The sequence below is a fragment of the Ranitomeya imitator genome, chromosome 5, assembly GCF_032444005.1.
Source record: "Ranitomeya imitator isolate aRanImi1 chromosome 5, aRanImi1.pri, whole genome shotgun sequence".
Taxonomy (NCBI): domain Eukaryota; kingdom Metazoa; phylum Chordata; class Amphibia; order Anura; family Dendrobatidae; genus Ranitomeya; species Ranitomeya imitator.
In genome coordinates this window covers 252,358,872-252,379,169 of record NC_091286.1, presented here as the reverse complement: position 1 = coordinate 252,379,169, position 20,298 = coordinate 252,358,872, and the positions used below count along the sequence as shown (strand labels likewise).

The following is a 20,298-nucleotide window of genomic DNA, read 5'->3' as shown; positions in this document are numbered from 1 at the left end:
GTAGACATTTCCACATCGGGTTTTAAAAGTCGAAGTACACATGTTCAATAGATAATTTTACCGCCAAGCTGGTCAAAAGTAACCCGATACTGCTTGGATGGAAAATCATTCTTTAGAGGAGAATATACATTATATTTAGCTGCAGCATTACATATACACTTATTATGCTGTCCACAGATGCTATAGTGGATGACCCCGACTTAGAACTCACCGGAGTCTCCACCATATTTGGCTTGCTGTTGCGTAGTGTTTTCACAGCGTGGAAAACGTCCACCACATTTTGTCTCTTGATCATTTCGCACACAATACTAATGGCGCAGAACACACCGCTTCGTCCTCCGCCATTTCTTGAAAGAAAGAGAGAGAAAGGCATTATAAGTCACGGTTTACATTCAATAGATAGGCAACAAAACTAAATCATACAATTAGCTCTAAGAAAGAAAAAAAATCACTCAACAGTAGAAATGAACAAACCAGGCAAAATTCAAATTTACCTGTTCCAGAAATTTTCCTGTGAAATCCTTCTCAGAGAAATTATTCTCCAAGAATTGATAATATCCATGATTCTTTGGGGTCTCTTCAGACATAGGAACATAATAAATACAAGATGAAAAAATAAAAATTCTACCTGCCTTACCATTCACCTCTCCAGCCCTCGCTCTGCACCATCACCTGTTTGTTCCTCATCGCATCATTTGACTGCAGACACGACTGCTGAATCCCAGGAGCCTCTTCAGGATAGTCCAGGCCTTAAGTTTTGATGAAGCCCAGGATGTTTTTGCGTATGCAATCAAGGACACGGTGGCACATCAAGACATCATTAACCTTACGGGTGCTTGTACAGAACCCACCCGGAGCCTCATCTGAGACAGAAGTCCTGGCCCAGCATGAGGCGGCAATCAGAAGATTCAGCAAGCGCTGGATGGGTGATGGTGAAGAGAAGAGGGGCCAGAGAAGTAAGTGCTAAGGTAAGTAAAACTATTTATTTTTATTTTTTAACTGTTTGACTGCTCTTCATAGTTCAGCAAAATGGTGGCCCGTGGCCAACATTTTGCTGAATCCATGTGGAAGTTAATGACAAAAAAAAAAATCTGCATTTTGGCAAAGTGGATTTTTGTAATATTCAAGAATAATTAAATTTTACTCAAACATATTCGCTCATCTCTACTAAAACGGCTTTTCCACTCCACCCAAATTAGCTTTCCAGTAAAAGACTACCACAATGTTGTCTTCAGCAATGTTTGTCAGTGGTTACTGAAAGGCCAACTTGTAAAATGTGTGTGTAACAGAAAGTGAAATTTTTTTTTATATATTAGGCACGTTAGAAGTCTCTCTTCTGCCCATATATTTTTGTATGGGTAGATACCACTAAAATAAAGATAGAAGCCTAAACACTTTATTGACCTACATATGCTCTCTCTTCAATGATGTCCCTGTTTGGAAAGTTTACAGCCACTACAGAAATGTTTTAGGTTTTATGTATTTAGCAATTAACAAAATAGATAACTTTGTCCTTAGTTTTCAGATATATCTAATCTTTAGAAAAGACAAAGAGAATCTCTCTATCCCTACCTATATAATATGAAGGCAAATAAAGCTACCAAAATTAAGCAGAAGCATTATGAGATTCTCATTTCACACCTTTAATTGTGTATCAGATCCACAGGCCAAGTCAATAAGAACATCCATTAGAGAGCTCAGAGTGACAGAGTTACAATGTATGATGGCTATTAGTGGGTAACTCACAGGCAGTGAATAATGGTGCGTCCTTCTCCTTCATCACATTCCTCTTGCCATTTCTCAACTTGCAAAATCAATTTTAGGAAAGATCTTTTGGAATTTGGCACCTCTCTATGCGCCGCCCATCCTAAGTACTGGAACTGCTGTACCATCAGATACCCTTCTTGAGGCTGTCCAAAGTAAAGAACATGAAAATTAATGTTTTAGTCATCTACCGCCCACAATCATTCAAATAGCTGTTACCTTATATTATGCTGCTGAAAATGTGTATCCTTGTAGAAAGTAAACTACTGACCAATGTCATATTGCCATGTTGTTATGGCTTGTAAAATCATTAACTTAAAGGCAATCTCCATGAATGAGACAAAATGGATATATATAATTCAAACTCCAGCCCATTCTAGTCTCCTGTCAGTACGGGCTGCAGACTGAAGACACACAGCTCACAAGACCTGTGTCTCAACTGACTAGAGTTGTATCACATATATCTCAGTTACTGGGAACATGGCTGGGATATGTAAAGAAATATGTTTTATCCCACATTTTGGTCAGCGAGGAAATCTCCAAGTTCATAATCCTCCATCATAAGAGGACAGCTTTATAGCAATGCATGAGGATGTAGCTGGAGATATCTCTTGCGGATCACAAAAGATGTTATTTCTTCATTCATGTCAGCTGTGCTCCCATGCGTCAACCGAGGTATGTGTGATACAGCTCTAGTCAGTTGAGACACAGGTCTCGTGAGAAGTAGGTTTTCAGTCTGCAACGTCCCTTGACTAGGACGGGCTGCTGTTTGAATTATATCATGGACACCCTCTTTAAACAGTATGCTTGCTTAACATGTATACCTAAAAGGGAATCACAACGAAGCATTCTCTGTGCAGCTAGAAAACCTTGTACGATTACTTCCAATAACTGCAGCCAATATTGATATATTATTGCCATCTTACATGTGAATTGGTACATGACCAATTTCATTATGTTAGTTGGTGCTCGGTAAAAACATTGCAATCTAAAACAATATAGACACTACCCTAAATAGAAATTAGAAGACAGTATCATTGGAGGTGGATGATTCACACCCACATGGTTTGTGCTGAAGTTTGTACCCTCTAGGTTACAAGTTTGTGAATAAAGAAATTTTATCATCACAGATTTGGTGGAGCTGGAGATTTTTCTTCTTTTGATCATTGGAGGTGTACCTCACAAACCAGTAAAAAGAACTTTTTGGTCAAATAAAAGCTCATTGCATCTTGCCCATCCCCCCGAAAGATAGATGGTAAATTGTTATCTAAAAGGAGTTATCTGATTACGAGATTAAGAACAATGTGAAATAACACCTATTTATCCATGCATCTCAAATGGAAGTGGGCTGCAATAGTTGTTAAGCATTGCTTTAGAGTTTTGACAGAAGCGATCATTAACTGTACAGACCTTTACTTGGCTTCATCAATCTCTGAACGAAGCACAAAAAGCATAAAAAATGCAGCTAAATTAAAGTTTTACAGAACAGTGAATCAAATTAGATGTGAATTGAGTATTATTTTTAAAGTTAACACATTATATCCAGAGAGTGAGGACCACTATGACCGAATACTGAAAATTGAGGCCCAGTAGAAACCTTTAGAAGCCCTGCTTTAGATAGTAGAGGACAATTTGTTTTGCTTAATTTTTTTTTGTTTGTTCTGTGGGAAAATAAGTCAATACCAGGGGTGTCTGGCATTGACTTACTCCCCACTTCCTAATGAAACCATATTAATGTAAAGCAGAGCTGAGCGTTCAAGGGTATGGGGTAGCTAGGAGAGATAGCTGTGGTCAACATGGTATACTGGCACCTAAGGGTATTTATAAGAGTATTCCGTACGATTTTTAGCTCATTTACATTTGACATCATTCTGCAGAATAATAATATTATGGAACACTTTTTTTTAACAAATTAAAATAGCAGTAAATCACACAGCTTATATACAGGTGCTTCTCACAAAATTAGAATATCAAAAAGTTAATTTATTTCAGTTCTTCAACACAAAAAGTGAAACTCCATATATTATATAGTAATTACAAACAGAGTGATATATTTCAAATGTTTATTTCTGTTAATGTTGATGATTATGGCTTATATCCAATGAAAACCCAAAAGTCATTATCTCAGTAAATTATAATACTTTATAGCACCAGTTCGAAAATTTATTTAAAAAATATCTTGGCCTACTGAAATGTATGTTCAATAAATGCACTCAATACTTGGTTGGGGCTCTTTTTGTATCAATTACCGCATCAATGCAGCGTGGCATGGAGGCGATCAGTCTGTGGCATTGCTGAGGTGTTATGGAATCCCAGGTTGCTTTGATAGCAGCCTTCAGCTCGTCTGCACTGTTGGGTCTGGTGTCTCTCATCTTCCTCTTGACAATACCCCATAGATTCTCTATGGGGTTATGGTCAGGCGAGTTTGCTGGCAAATCAAGCAGAGTGATACTGATGTTTTTAAACCAGGTATTGGTACTTTTGGCAGTGTGGACAGGTGCCAAGTCCTGCTGGAGAATAAAAATCCCCAAAAAGCTTGTCAGAAGAGGGAAGCATGAAGTGCTCAAAAATATCCTGGTAGACGGCTGCACTGACTTTGGTCTTTATAAAACACAGTGGACCTACACCAGCAGATGACATGGCTCCCCAAGCCATCACCGATTGTGGAAACTTCAAACTATACCCTCAAGCAGCTTGCATTGTGTCTCTCTCCACTCTTCCTCCAGACTCTGGGACCTTGATTTCCAAATGAAATGTAAAATTTACTTTCATCTGAAAACACCACCTTGGACCACTGAGCAACAGTACATTTTTTTCTCTCCTTGGCACAGAAAAGACACTTCTGGCGTTGTCTATTGGTCATGACTGGCTTGATACCAGGAATGCGACACTTGTAGCCCATGTCCTGGATGGTCTGTGTGTGGTGGCTCTTGAAGCAATGACTCCAGAAGCAGTCTACTCCTTTCTCCCCCAAATTTTTGAATGGCCTTTTCTTAAAAATCCTTTCAAGGTTGCGGCTATCGTGGTTGCTTGTGCACCCTTTTCTACCACACTTTTTCCTTTCACTCAACTTTCCATAAATATGCTTGGATACAGCACTCTGTGATCAGAATGCTTCTTTAGACCTTTTGTGATTTATTCTCCTTGTGGAGTGTGTCAATGACCGCCTTCTGGACATCTGTCTAATCAGCAGTCTTCCCCATGATTGTGGAGTCTACTGAAACAGGCTAAGGGACATTTTTAAAGGTTAGGAAGCCTTTGCAGGTGTTTTTGTTAATTATTCTAACTTACTGAGATAATGACTTTTAGGGTTTCATTGGCTGTAAACCAAAATCATCAACATTAAAAGAAATAAACACTTGAAATAGGTCACTCTGTTTGTAACAACTCAATATATGAGTTTCACTTTTTGTATTGAAGAACTGAAATAAATTAACTTTTTGACGATATTCTAATTTAGTGAGAAGCACCTGTATATCCACAATCAGCGGACAGAGAGAAATACAATAGCAGCATCGACTATGAACTTTAAAATGATAAAAGTACAAGCTTTTCAAGCTTCAAAGAAAAATACAGACATAAGTTTTTTTTCTTGAACATTGGAAAAAAAAGTCTTCTATTTTTGCACTTTCCAGAAATGAATGAACATTTTGGCAATCCTTCTGGATGTCTTCTAAACTAATCTAAAGTCAAACTGACTTTATAAGGGATCCTGCACATCCACTTTTATGGTTTATAAAAATGTCCCTCACTCTAGTTGACAGCATTTCCCAATAGTGAATGTAAAAGAGGACCTGTCAGCGTTTCTGAAGTCTACATTGTGCCATTCCTCTTTCCAGAAATGTGTGAACACATTGACAACTGGGTGTTACCTGTGTGTTTGTAAACCATCTGACCTTGACCAATATATGCCGTATTAGTAGGCCCTTTGACAAGGGCAATGGTAATACCCAGTTTATTTGTAATTTCTAACATAAGTGATTGCCTAAATGCAAGGTCTTCTAATGATTGGATGCAAAAATAACAGATACAGCAAATTTCATGTATTTGTTCACTTTAGTTACCCTTGTGAGATTGCATATTCTGAAGATTCGGCTGATGACATCACAATCCATCGAGCACGACATGCATTCCACTTGAATTGGGCCGTACCGCAGCATTCCCTCTTCTGGCCAGTACTGTGGACAACCCTGTGGGTGACAATCCATACCATGTCAATCAAATGATAGTTTATGCAACGTGGACTGCACTCTAAGCCTGGGGTTACACGCTGATGGCAATTGTCAGATGCAACTATGATTTTGCGATAAAAAAGTGACCAAATCAGAGACAAGATGCACGCACATCGCATATGACTTGCATTGAATTCTATGACAAGTGCAAACAGACCTATTTAGAAACATTTGCGCCTGTTTTTAGTAGATCGTGTGCGACACCATAAGAAATCATTACATGCCATGTCTTGATTTGAGCGTAGCTCGTCACTGTGTAGCCCTAGCCTTAAATAAAAATTGCAAAATGACCTGTGTCAAGTCCACTTCATTCAGCATTACTAAGGACGAGCAGCCGTAGTCATACACTAATCGCCAGAAATCCTTCACAGTGTTTGGCAAGGGATGCTGGGTGACGATGAAGGCAGCTGGCTGTCTGTAGCTCTGTCAAAGAGAAAAGAAAAAAAGATGAAGACATGCATTTAGCAAAAAGAGACAAAGGGCAGAAAGATGGACAGGTCTGCCAATAAGGGCATGAGAGCCAACAGCTTTCTATTTAGAAGCTCCTGATATAACTATATGGAAGGCTTATACAAGGTCTGAGCTGTCAGACGCAGGAAAGGATGCGGAGATTCTTACACTGATCCACATAGGAAAGCTATTCAGAGCCGCCGACACGGATGCCCTAAAGTCACAGCGCATTCATTCCGTCACTGTGGCAATGATTTGAGCCTGATGCATTGAACACATCCTGCACGACATTCCCCGATGCATTTTATCACCTCGAGCGCAACTTAAACAATTATGCTAAATGAAACAAATAGCCGTGCCTCTTCTAAATGCAACAGAAAACGCTCTGCCTAATGTACTTCATTAAAGTCACCATTTACAACTTAATGTGTCCGTTAATTATTCAGCGTGAAGAATCGGTGAACTGGAATGGAGTAAACATCGCAAAACAAGTCACACCGCAGCTCCGTGACATGCCAACAAGGATACGTGCTGCTGTGGGGTTCGCCAATTACGGCTCCTTAGATTCTTTTTTTACTTTCCATTTTCAAATTCTTATTAAAAAGCATGTTGCTTGTACCTTTCTCAGTAATTACACATCACTTTTGTCACCGCCTTTATGCTGCGCATCGAGCAATCAGCGTTAGCAGAACAGCTTGGTTCATCGAGTCTGTTCTCTAGAAGTAATATTCGGCTTCTGAAGCGAGCAGATGTGGAAGAAATCTCAGAGCGACGCACACGAGGAACAGAGTTACGCCATATTACAACTAAACGACATCTGGGAAGAAGTGATCGCCTGTCACCCATACTGTGGCCTTAGATCTGTAGACTAGGCTACCTTGGAAACCTTGACTGCTACGAAGCTCTACATTAATAGCTACAGTGGAAATAAATGGACCATGTGAAGGCATCATTCCCACTAGAGGTGAACCCTGAAAATGACAAACAACTCGCCAACGCTTCATGGGAATTCAATTTCAGTGAACGACAACAGGGCTCTAATTACTGCCCATTAGTTTCCTATTTGTTTTGGAATATTTCGCAGCACAGATCCATCAATCACAGTATCAGGCCGATTCCTGTCCTCTACACGGATCATGCAGAGAGAGAGGTCTCCTTACATCCACCAGGGCTGCATTGATGTAATTGCTGCTCTCCCCATCTATGGTAATTAAGAAAGGCAGACATCTGTCAGGCGGCAGCAGGTCCATGAAGCGGTTCTTGTCATGGTTCCTTGGTAAGCAGGCTATACTGCAGTCTTCGGCCTGTAATCTTGGAGTCACAGAATTCAGCGTCTGCAGGAGAGAGAGTCATTAGAAGCAAAGTACTGCTCTTAGTGAATATTGGGATGGGAAAATTAGCTTAGATTTCTGTGGTGCCAGTAACATTGATTAACTTTAGCAATAAAGGACTATAAAGCATGGAAACAGAAGGGATAGAAACAATTACCCCATGCAATACAACAGTAATTCTCTTAAAAAGTATCTGTCAGTAGGATCAACCCTCCTAAGCCATCTATATGAGCATGCAGGACATAGAAAGTTGAATAAAATTATATCTTGGTAGCTGTAAACCAATGTCTATTTCTAGAGAAATACAGGTTTTTCTTACAGAAACACCCCAATAATATTTTTTTTTCTCGGAAAGTTGTGTATGTAATGTAGTGTGAATGTATCAATATACCAAACCTACTGCCACTCTCCGGTATGAAGAGTCATTCTGCTCCTCTTCTCAGTGACTTCACTGCTTTTCGACCACTATGTGCGAGTCGAAAGTCTCTTTAGCAATGTAAGCCTATGGATGCTCCATACACTTACATTGCAAAAGCCACATCCGGGTCACAGAGCGCAGTGTGATCACACAGAATCTGCAAAGTGGTGACATCCCTGAGAAGAGGACCAGAAAGACGCTGCATACCGGAGAGCGGCAGTAGGTGGGTATATTAATACCTCACACTATACACAATACACATATACGCACATTTAATGACGAAAAATATTCAAGGGAGTGCTTGCTTATTATGTAAATGAGCTGTTAAGAGCTAAGGTCTGGACATGTACCAGTCACATTGTACATGCAGTCTGATCTGTGGACAGCACAGTATAGAGAAGGATAAACTGAGCAAAATGAATGGGTTTGCTGGGAAAGTTTCAATAAAACTTGTATTTTATTAACTGAAATCCCTGGTGTTTGGATCCATGAGTCCAGTGGGTGGTCCCACTCAGTGACTGACAGCCATCTGCATGCACAGTCATACAGGGAAGTCTGTCAATTACTGAACAGGACCGCCCACTGGACTTTTATGCAAACACACCAGGTAATTAAATGTTTTACTGAAACCTTCCCGAAATGAATGTATGCCAATCTGATCAGCTCCCCCTGCTGTATAACATCCTGCCAGCAGAGCAGATACTATTTCCAACATGACAGAATGCCTTTAAGGAGCTGGGACGCCCACAAAGAATGCCAGCCTTTTACTACAAAACTCTGAGCTCTTATAGTTTAACATAGAGATTTTTTTTCACGTCGCAGTGGTTTAGCAGTTTTTTATCTTTTTACTCTAGATTTTGTTTGAAAAAAGATAAAAACGTTGCAAACGTTACACAGACAAATGCAAAGTGTCAATTTATGGAATTCCACTCGATTTGACACTTCAGCAGAACTGGGTACATAAAGATCCAGCTAAAATGTACTTTTTAAATTTAAATGAAAATTCTGACTGGTAAAATTAAGCTAAAATCTAAAAGTAGACTGAAACTAAGTAAACAACATAATGAAAACCACTTGGATGATATAAACTGGGACTGAATGGCTGGTTGTTTGCAGACTACTGTTCATTCTGGATATCTGATCATGGTGACTTCAATTCGAACATCACAAGGTTCCTTATACAGCAATCTGCTGACTGACTATTCTGAAGTCTCCAAATAGGGGCCTAAATCCAATTTACAGACATAATCCACAGTATTATTGGTCTTTAGTAGTGATGAGTGAATGTGCTCAGGTAAGGTGTTTCTGAGCATGCTTGAGTGCTGATAGAGCAGCTTTGGCATTGTCGAATAGCCCCTACACATGCAGGGGTTGCCTATGTGATTTGCATACTTGAGGTCACGTGACATCCAGATTCTCAGCAGCTTTTCTCACTAGAACATTGGGATCATGTTATGACTAGTAAGTAAATGTCATACTTGGCTCATGTGACGACTGCTTGAACTGGAAATAGAAGGGAATCCTGACAGTGTACAATAGCCAATCTGGAGTCACAGAGGCTGCGCCAATTTATGCAGAGCCCATAAAACACTTTTAAAGCGAAGCTCTATATTTAGGGGGTCTCTATTCTAATATGGCCATCAAAGGCAGAAAGCAAAGGTAAGAGCACGTTTTTCTACATGAAGAGGATGAAAATGGCTGCACTAGCGCTTTGAGCCCATTTATTTATACCCAAACACTGCACATACCCAATACAAGTTATGTACATCTCTTTATGAAAGAAGCCTCAAAAGTACAGCTTTAATTTAAAGCACAAAATGTACATTCATTTTCATCTAATTATATGAGCTGGATTCCCAAAATGCAAATTGGGATTGCAGCATTTTTTCAAAAAATACATTTGTTTCCTCACACTGCTAAACACAACTCAAAAGCAGGGCATAGAAGATTGAAGACATGAAATGTACATTACAATACAGTAAAGAAAGAGAAGCCTAGAATACATACTGATAATACCTGGAATTCATCTTTGAGATGTGAAGAGTTGGTCTGGGAGTCTATTCTGATCATGTCAAAGTACGCGGCTTTAAATTCACACACTGGAATGGCAGTCTCTCCGCATAAGCATGCTTCAAGGATGGCATCGTGGATGAAGATATACTGCTCCTGTGTACACAGGGAAGTAGGAACATAAAAGCATTAAAGAGGACCTGTCACTGGAGTTTGGTAACTTTACCTAAGCATCTCCTCTAATTGCCGATATTTGGAACAGTTCCCAACCCCTCCCTCCCCCCGTTTCCCTTTGTTCCAACAAAATATCTTCCAGTAATGAAAACTTAATTTTTTTTTCCAACCAACTGAAATCTTGAGGAAGCCTAGGTAGGTCCACCAGGGTCTTCACCAGCATTATCTAGTCTTCCTAGTTATCTAGCCTTGTTCCTTCTATTCCTCCAACCATGATTTCCTTCTCCAGTGATTGCTCGCTTTGTATGATGTGTCCAAAGTAGGCAAACCGCAGCTGGGCGATCCTTGCTTCTAGTGAGTGGTAAGGCTTGATTTGTTCAAAAATTGATTTATTTGTTCTTATTACCACTGATAATATCTTTCTCCAGCACCACATTTCAAAGGCTGGTCGTTGATTCTCCTGTCTAGTTTATTGTCCAAGTTTATCATCCATATGATACTAGTGAATAGACCAGATTGTGTACAAGCCGTGTCTTAGTAGCCAGCGAAACAATCCTCGATTTGAAGACCTTGTCCAGTGACTTCATTGTTGGTTTGGCCATAGATATTCTCTTATTTGCTTCACTGCATATTAAGCAATCATGCAAAGCAAGTCAATTTGACATGGCAGTGCATATGTCCACTTTTTAAAACCTTTTTTATATGTTTTTGAAGAAAGTTACAGAGCAGACCCACCTGAAAAAGACATGGTCATGAGCACACACCCATAGTCACTTATTTTCATTTCCTCAATTCTCATGACCCCCAATTCGAAAACATCCTGAATACAGAGCTTTAACATTTGGTTAAAATAATAACATGCAACTCCAAATAACTTAGACCTAATATTAAAGGGGTTGTCCACTACTAGGACAACCACTTCTCAAACCGCATGCTTCTCTCCAGTAAAAAAAATAACACACTCAATAGTAGTGGATAACCCCTTTAAGTAAAAGTAGCTGAAAAGTAGCGAATTACCTCTGTTTGAACCATGTTGATTCGGCGAGAACGCAGAGCTTTGACACAGTTATAGATGTCTACAACTCCTTCCCGCTCTGCCATGTCCAGCATGATATCAATAACTATGTAACAGCCAGTGCGGCCAGCGCCAGCGCTAGGAAACAAAAGGAAACATGAAGGCATGGGCATATATAGTAAGACATCTTTGATATATAAGAATTTAATGTAGGATAGTGTGTAACTTCTTGATTGCTGGTATTCTGACACTCCCTTGAAAATTAATAGAGTCTATTGTGCACATGCTCAACCTCCGTTAAATTCAGACATTTTCATAGAACCTGGTTTCGGGATTGGTAGGAGACCCAACAGTTGGGAACCCAGAGATCTCTATTTAATCCCCTATCCTTTATATACTTGGCACAATCCCTTTAACTGTTTTAAAATAACCTAAATATCGTACGTACAGCTCTGGTAAAAATTAAGAGACCACCACATCAAAACCCTGTCATGGGCAGCCCAATCTCCAGACCTGAACCCCATTGAAAACCTCTGGAATGTAATCAAGAGGATGATGGATAGTCACAAGCCATCAAACAAAGAAGAACTGCTTACATTTTTTGCGCCAGAAGCAGTGTGAAAGACTGGTGGAAAGCATGCCAAGACGCATGAAAGCTGTGTTAAAAGTCATGGTTATTCCACAAAATATTGATTTCTGAACTCTTCCTGAGTTAAAACATTAGTATTGTCATTTCTAAATGATTATGAACTTGTTTTCTTTGCATTACTTGAGGTCTGAAAGCACTGGGTTTTTTGTAATTTTGACCATTTCTCCTTTTCAGAAAAAAAAAACATTGCTTGAAAATTCGGAGACATGTTATCAGAAGTTTATAGACTAAAAGAACTATTTACATTTTACTCAAAAACATACCTATAAAGAGAAAAATCAGACAAACTGAACATTTTGCAGTGGTCTCTTAATTTTTGCCAGAGCTGTATGTACTTTCCCAGATTAATGTATTTCTTTTGAAAAATTTCATCGGGATAAAACACAATGTAAAAATTAAAAAGAACCCTATAAATCTATTAACTGGTCCCAATGGGGAGTGAAATGGGAATTCCGTGAGTTGTGTATAACACGCCGGGAGTGTTGACCATTTTAAAGGACCCACAGTAATGTGGGATCAGGAGAACTAAGAGAGATCTATTCAATACGTGAATTCGCTTTGATATTCCATGGGCAGTCATTTTCTCTGACTCATTCTTTATCTAAAGCTTTTACGGAGCCATATAGAGGAGAGAAAGCTGGGGGAAATGATGATGCTTTCCTGATAAAACACCTTCGATCTGTCATTTTCCCTAATAACCATTCTCCTTACTTCTCTCGGACAAGAATAGAGAGGTTTTCGGAACAGAGCACAGTATGGATTATGGCATCTTTGCAATTAAACGTTCCTACTTTGAACAGGTTTCCGGTTTAGAGTTCTATCTTTTCCAGAAAAGGAGCAGTGTTCGTGAAATAATAGAACAAAAAAGGAAAATTAACAAAAACATAACTATGTGCTGCCCGCTAGGCATCTAGCCTGGCCAGATAATGGGTTACATCCCATGCATACATCCCCTGATTCTCATTAGCAGGTGTAGCACCGTCAGCATTCAATCATGGAAGATCAATACCAAGAGGTTTGCAGCCCCGCTATTTGTTTACACCTCACCGCCGTCTGAATAACACAAGCCGAGAAGCACATTCGACAGTCTGATTTATTACAAGTGCTTTCTCCATCCGCTCCTTTCAGGAAAATGGAAGTAACAGCGCTGCTCAGAGTTATTTAAAGCAGCCAACTCATTCTCTGAAAATGACACCAGCATTTAGGTAAACATGGAGCGGTGACCGTCGAAATAGGCATGGTAGCGCGTCCACAGTGTTGGAAAAGACCGATATAACTTTCTCCAAAGGCAAGAAATGAGTACGGCAAAATAAATTAACTTAAAAGGTCCTTTACTAGTAGACACCTTTGCCCTAAAGTCTGTAAAGTCATTAGAACAAAAAAAACAACAATCATAAACATTTTGGAACATTTCCATTTACTCCTCCAGTCTCCATTAAAACTTGTCATCAGGTTTTTGCTATCTCATCTGAGAGCAGCATAATGTAGGAAAAGATTGGAGTCATCAGTTGTGACACAATCTTTTAGATGTAGCAAAGCTCAAAAAGCTAACCCTGCCCACATCAGGCTGTCTATATACATTGTCTACTGATAGTGAGCTACTTATAGGAGGGGCGTGGTCTGACCAGTGCTCACATGAGCTGTAGTCCAGGCAGTGATAATCTTCTTAGACTATTATGGAATGCTTACATAGCACCATCATATTCCGTAGTGCATTATAGACATAGTCATCACTGTTCCTATTGGGGCTCACAACCTAATTTTCCTATCCTATGTATTTGGAATGTGGGAGGAACCCGAAGTACCAGGAGGAAACCCACGCAAACACGGGGAGAACATACAAACTCCTTTCACATATTGTCCTTGGTGTGATTTGAACCCAGGACTCCCAAGTGGCAACGCAACAGTGCTAACCACTGAGCCACCGTGCCAACTGACATCACTGAAATCCGTGTCCCAGCCACTACATCATGCTGCCCTAAGATCTCATAGCAAAAACCTGCAGATTCCATTTAAAATTAATTTACAAGTTCCTTTTTCCACTTCACCAAATTTAGAAAATTGCCTCAATCTACTACTTCTTAATAGGAAAAAAAACTAAGAAATTATCCTAAAATTTCCAACATGCCTCAACTTTAGTTAGTAACAATTGTAATGTGATGCAATTTACCTGTGCGATTGCATCATGTTCATGTTACTATCTTTGTGATACCGCGCTCATAAAATCCAAACACTAACCTGCAATGAACTACGATGGGACCAGCACTTGGAGGGTTGGACATTTTCACTCTTCTTATAAAGGACAATAGTCCAGTGGCATGGTATGGTACGCCATGGTCTGGCCAACCAGTGAAGTGGAACTGCTTGACTTCCCTGATTTCATTATATCCTCTCTGGAAGAAAAACAAAATACCATTTCAGATATTGTTCTCCAGGTACAGCACCTGATATCTTCAGAACAAGGATGGGGAAGAAAAAGCTTTTAAAATATAGTGCAGTTAGAGCAAAATAAATGTAGTAATACCTGCGCTGAGAGCTCCAGCGTTTCACTGAGTTATAGCACGAAGGAGCAGGTTGATGGCAAATGATTGCTTTATTCCAGGATATTTTATAGTACTATCAAGCAATCAATTGCCACCAAACGGCTATCTGCAGGGGAAAGAATCTCGCTTCGCTGCACTACAAGCAACAAATGTCTACAGAGCAGTAACAAATAATTAATCCAGAGAAGAGCAAACATCCGTCACGACAAGCGGCAACAAGCAGCTACAAGCGCAGATAGCATTATACTCGTCTTACAAATGCATAATGCATGTCGTGACAACAGTGACATTTTACATCTGCTCATACAGAATAGCGATTCCAGCCAGATCGCAAGGTGTAAAATGCGGGGGTAAAAAAAAAAAAAAAAATCGCATAAACTATTATTATCCATCCATATGGCTGTATTAGAGTATTTTTGCATATGGTCTGTTTTAGAGATGTTTGCACCCGAAAATCAGTTGCATTGATCAGAACAGGGATGTTTTTTAGAAAACGTCCAATCAAATACATTTAGAAATTTCTGCAAGTGTTCACGGTGAATGTGACTTTACCCTTATGGAAATAAATGTGGTTCCTAGGGTGTGATCACATTCATCGTAGGAGTTCAGTAAAACCTTTTCCCTAACACGGCTATGCGCACAAGCCATTATATAGTTCAAAATACGCAGTATGTCATTGAATTAAGGCATACTCTTAGGCTCCTGTTAGTACCTGGAACTAGTATAGTGATATACAGTATACTTTAATTGTATAGACGCTTCTCCATAACTAAGCCGTGAGCTTGATGTCACCGGACAATACAAAAGTGACATCAACCCCACAAATATGAACCCCACTTGCCACAGCTACAGGGCAAGTGGGAAGGGCTAGGCAAAGATCCAGAATTGGCGCATCTGACAGACACGCCTTTTCTGGACAGAACTTTCTGAGCTCAGCGCTGCACCGTGATACTTTCTCACTGTGCGAGCGGTGATCTCACCTAGGTCACTGCACTCACAGCGGCTCATTCCCCAGTGGTTCTCAGCCTGGACTGTAGCATCTTGGCACCTTCCAGTTGAATACGGTTTATCCCCCCAGACAGGAATTACGGCGTGGGACAGAACGACAGGCAGGTGAGGGATGTTGTTATTTTTTATTTTATTACAGGACATGAGGGATTCAACGTAATGGGTATTAGGTGTGTATAACTGAGTTTGCGATTATTAAATAAAAATGGAAAAGTGTGTTTTGTTTTATTTCTAATAAAGAACTTTATTTTTACTGTGTCTCTATTTACCATACAACCATAAGATTAGCAAAGGTGACATCAACTCCACTTGTAACCAGTACAGGGCAAGCCGATGCAAACTGCTATTTTTAGGCTGGGCCCTTACCAGCCTGAGAATACCATCCCCCAGCCCTTTGCTTTAGCAAGGCTGGTTATCAAAAATGAGGGGAACACCACGTCATTTAAAAAAAAAAATAATAATAATTTAAATAATTAAAAAATTGGAGTGGGGACCCCTCTACTCTTGATAACCAGCCTGGCTGAGGGTTGCCTGGCTGGTTATCAAAAATACAGGGGAACCCACGCCGTTTTTTTTTCTTTTTTATAGTGGTAAAAGTGAAAAAAAATGTTAAGATTTCCAAGACATCATTGATGTGTTTATTCTCTTTCTGCACTTTAAAATGCAATGCCTTAATGCCATCAAAACAGTCATCTGGTGACATAAAACGGGAGCCAACGGTTATATTCGGAATGTGGCAACTGTAGCTTGAGCAGTTTCTTAACATTTTACATTTCTACTAGTTAATTACCTTCTTTTCCCTAGAATCTAGGATGAAATACTTTTCTAGATTTAAGGGTACCTCAAGTTTCACAAGAAAATAATTATAGTGCAGGACTCCACAGTATATAAATTTTTCTAAAGCACTCTTTTAGCAATTTTTGCCCATAACCCACAGTATGGAGCACCCAAAAGTCCTACTCATCACTGTCAGCTACTGGTCTCAGGGCGGGGGAGCGCTATAAAATCCCATGACACTCACTCCTGCTCTGAAGACAGTAGACTATCAGCAGGAAAAGGATGCCGTTTAGTTTAGATTAGTCCGCAGCATAGATTTCGGGCAGTCCAGCAAAAATCTGTAATAGAGTGATTTAGAAAAATGATTAAACTCTGGAGTTCTGCACTATAACCATTTTCTTGTGAAAGTGGAGGTAAACTTTAAGTGACTAGGCATAGTTTGAAGGAATTACAAGAATATACTTGTCTCGGGTTTTTGTTCATCTAGTGTTCATGTTTTAGCTGCCCTTATACTTTCATATTAGCATTGGCTGTCAACGAAGGCTTAAAAGAAAAATTACCAAATAGTGTTAAGAATAATTTAAAGTGAAGCAGCCAGCAGAATATTACCCAATGCATAAATAAGATTTTGGGGTTAGAAAGAATGTGCTAAAAAGGAAAAATAGAAATCTTACAATTTTCTCACTGGTCATCGAGACCTTTTTTTTTTTTTTTTTTTTTTTAAGAGTCTAATATCTAATTGTTTCAGGAAACAACACATGTCCATAGCCACAATTGTCGGAACCTGACCCTAATTTTTGTATCCAAGCGTCTTTTTTACCCCAAAACCTTGTAAAATCAAAGAAGAATCAGCATATAAAAAATTTATAGGTTTAGGGTTTTGTTTGATTGCTCGGAATCTTTGTAAAGGCGTAAAAGACAATTTAAAGGGACCCTGACAGTAGATACAGCCAGTGGACAGGGCAGTATGTAGGATTTCAGCCATGCATGTTTGACTCTGAAATGCTGAGGCGTTTTAAGCCACCAGGGACCCTCCTTTCCGACTGGTCTCTCATGCACCTTGGCTTTGAAAGTATGTTTTTTTCTTAAAGGCGGAGTTTCAGAGTAAAACGTACTTGGCTTAAATCATACAGCCAGTGACTGATCCATGCTGCATATGGACCAGGGGTCAGATTCCTTTTAAAGGAACACAGATAAACATAACAAAAGCACTTGCATCGAGGCAAAAAAAACCCGCTGTATTCAAAACGCTGGTTTTGCAGCATTTTAATTTTTCTACGTGTTTAGCGTAATAGAATTTGTTTGATTCACGAAAAACACAGCAAAAAAACACTACAAAAACGCAGCAGACAGGTTTTGCTGAATTTTTGCAGCTTTTCATTTTGCGGTGTTTGTGGTGGAGAATTTATATGCTGCAGATTTCAAAAACGCAGCAGTGCTTAAATTCAGTCAGGAAAAAAATGTGTTAATGAAATTTCTGACAATTCAAAGCTTTGGTTCGTACTGTAAAAAGCAGCTTCTTTTCTGCAGAAAAAAAAAAAAAAAAAAACATTGCAAAAATTGTGTGTGGGAACAAAGCTTTAGGGTATATTCACGTGTGTCTTGTCACGTATTTCCCACAACGGTTTGCTGTGCCAGAAAGGTGAATGAGATTTCTGGAGTCTCATGCACACGTTGCTTATTTTTTCCCACGCACACGTTGCTTATTTTTTCCTTGCAGATTTGAAAAAAAAAATTAAAAATCTTAGCATTTTTTACCCTTTCAAATGAATGGGGCAAAAACAAAATAAAAATCAGATGTATATTTTATGCAGCGTTTTTCCTGCCAATACTCAAGCATTTGCAGCACATTTTTCTGGTATGTGCACATACTCTAATGCTAGTACTGGTGTCCCCAACTTGTGTCTCCGGGACCCGTGACGTGTGGTTCTCGGGCGCCTGCCATTAGCACTAGGTCTAGCTATGTAGAGAAGGTCTCCAGATGGTGACTTTTAGGAGTAGTACCACACTGAAGAGCAGTTCTGGATGTTGTATACTTGCCTCGGGGGTAGACAGATAAATGACGAATGGTGGGGTGGAGATGGGCTGATCCTGCCAGAGGGGTGCTTGTAGCTGGGTGTGTGGTGGTACTGCTCGATGTGAGGATGAGGAGGGAACCCCAAGCTGTTGGTATTCTGTCTTCGTCTGATTTTGGCTGGCATAACAGGGGCTCTGGTATCACTACTATTGAAGAGGTGGAAGCAGGAGCTGGATAGGGCACCACATGGGGGGCTTTGAATGTGGCTCCCGAACCTCTCAGGAGGCTGGGGACTACTGCACTCGTACAACACAACTGTTAAGAGGATATTATTGACTGTGCGCCATTTTATTTCAATAAACCGGCTAATGAGAAAGCAGATTTTCTGTCACTAAGACTTTGATGACTAGATATCTGTTGGGCAAGGGAAAAGACGATACATAGTAAAACAAACCATTTAAAGTATTTACCCTTTCAAGAGTGAATGTCCGGATCACATACTCCGCAAGTGGTTCCATTTCTACACAAGTCACTTTAAAATCTGCATAGACTTCGGTGTCATCGGGCCAGTATTTGTAACATTTCACCTGAAACCACATAACACAACAGACTGTAATACTGCTCTACACACCAACAACTTTTTTTGTCCGGCGGAAAAAAAACGCACACTGACGGAATCGGCCAAAAATACATGAAACGGAGGTGTGAAATACTGAATCCACGCCCGGATCCGGTTTTCAAAGCATTTTCCATACAAATCATGCAGATATATCCATCTCTCTCTCTCCGGAACCAGGAACTCAAAAAAAAATCCATGCACATTAAAGAAGACAGGATCCAGCTAAAAAACAGATTCGGCACATCAGTTTTCCACAATTTACGTTGCATCCGTTTTTTAAAATTTAGCCGGATTTAGCCTGAAAACAAAAAAATGATGTGTAAAACTAGCCTAAGTAACAGAGAAAAATTCTTACCCTGCCAACTTCCACTAGATTCGTGACCATTACAATGCAGGCAGACTGTTCTTGCCAAATCATCCTCCAGAAATCATACACCGTCTCATGCACTGGACCTGGAAAATGGAACAAGAAATGTTTATAGGGAAGAGAATTAGCAATATCAATCAGCAAGGACTAGATTTAGTAATTGGAAGCGGCAGTCAAAGGAAAAAGCAAGCCAGGATTGGCATTTCCCCCTTTGAACTTGGCCTATATTGTGGAGGCAGAAGGCACTAAATTATTCTATGCAATTTGATTAAGTGTGTTTTTTTTCAACATGGTTTCAAGGATAGGGATGCGGAGCCACGAATGCAAGGATAGGGATAAGGAGCCACAAATACAAAGATGGGAATAAGGAGCCACACATACAAAGATGGGGATAAGGAGCCACGAATGCAAGGATAGGGATAAGGAGCCATGCAGACAAGGATGGGAATAAGGAGCCATGCAGACAAGGATGGGAATAAGGAGCCATGCATACAAGGATGGGAATAAGGAGCCATGCATACAAGGATGGGAATAAGGAGCCATGCAGACAAGGATGGGAATAAGGAGCCATGCATACAAGGATGGGAATAAGGAGCCATGCAGACAAGGATGGGAATAAGGAGCCATGCAGACAAGGATGGGGATAAGGCGCCATTCAGACAAGGATGGGGATAAGGAGCCATGCAGACAAGGATGGGGATAAGGAGCCATGCATACAAGGATGGGAATAAGGCGCCATGCATACAAGGATGGGAATAAGGCGCCATGCATACACGGATGGGAATAAGGAGCCATGCATACACGGATGGGAATAAGGAGCCATGCATACACGGATGGGAATAAGGAGCCATGCAGACAAGGATGGGGATAAGGAGCCATGCAGACAAGGATGGGGATAAGGAGCCATGCAGACAAGGATGGGAA

General features: G+C 40.0%; 1 protein-coding gene across 9 annotated transcripts in view; it reads right to left on the bottom strand.

Moving 5' to 3' along the window:
* Positions 1–20,298, bottom strand: part of PTPRK (protein tyrosine phosphatase receptor type K) — a 413,915-nt gene that overhangs the window by 8,066 nt on the left and 385,551 nt on the right. For 5 of the 9 annotated variants that reach the window (XM_069726055.1, XM_069726060.1, XM_069726064.1 and 2 more), the window contains 10 exons: positions 19,363–19,460; positions 18,859–18,975; positions 14,282–14,436; positions 11,397–11,532; positions 10,203–10,361; positions 7,607–7,780; positions 6,288–6,419; positions 5,829–5,954; positions 1,747–1,910; positions 212–347 (listed from right to left, as the gene is read on the bottom strand). In XM_069726055.1, coding sequence (XP_069582156.1) covers positions 212–347; positions 1,747–1,910; positions 5,829–5,954; positions 6,288–6,419; positions 7,607–7,780; positions 10,203–10,361; positions 11,397–11,532; positions 14,282–14,436; positions 18,859–18,975; positions 19,363–19,460 — 1,397 coding nt within the window. The remainder of the gene's footprint in view (positions 1–211; positions 348–1,746; positions 1,911–5,828; positions 5,955–6,287; positions 6,420–7,606; positions 7,781–10,202; positions 10,362–11,396; positions 11,533–14,281; positions 14,437–18,858; positions 18,976–19,362; positions 19,461–20,298) is intronic. The other 4 variants (XM_069726057.1, XM_069726062.1, XM_069726058.1 and 1 more) reach the window with 1 other exon arrangement.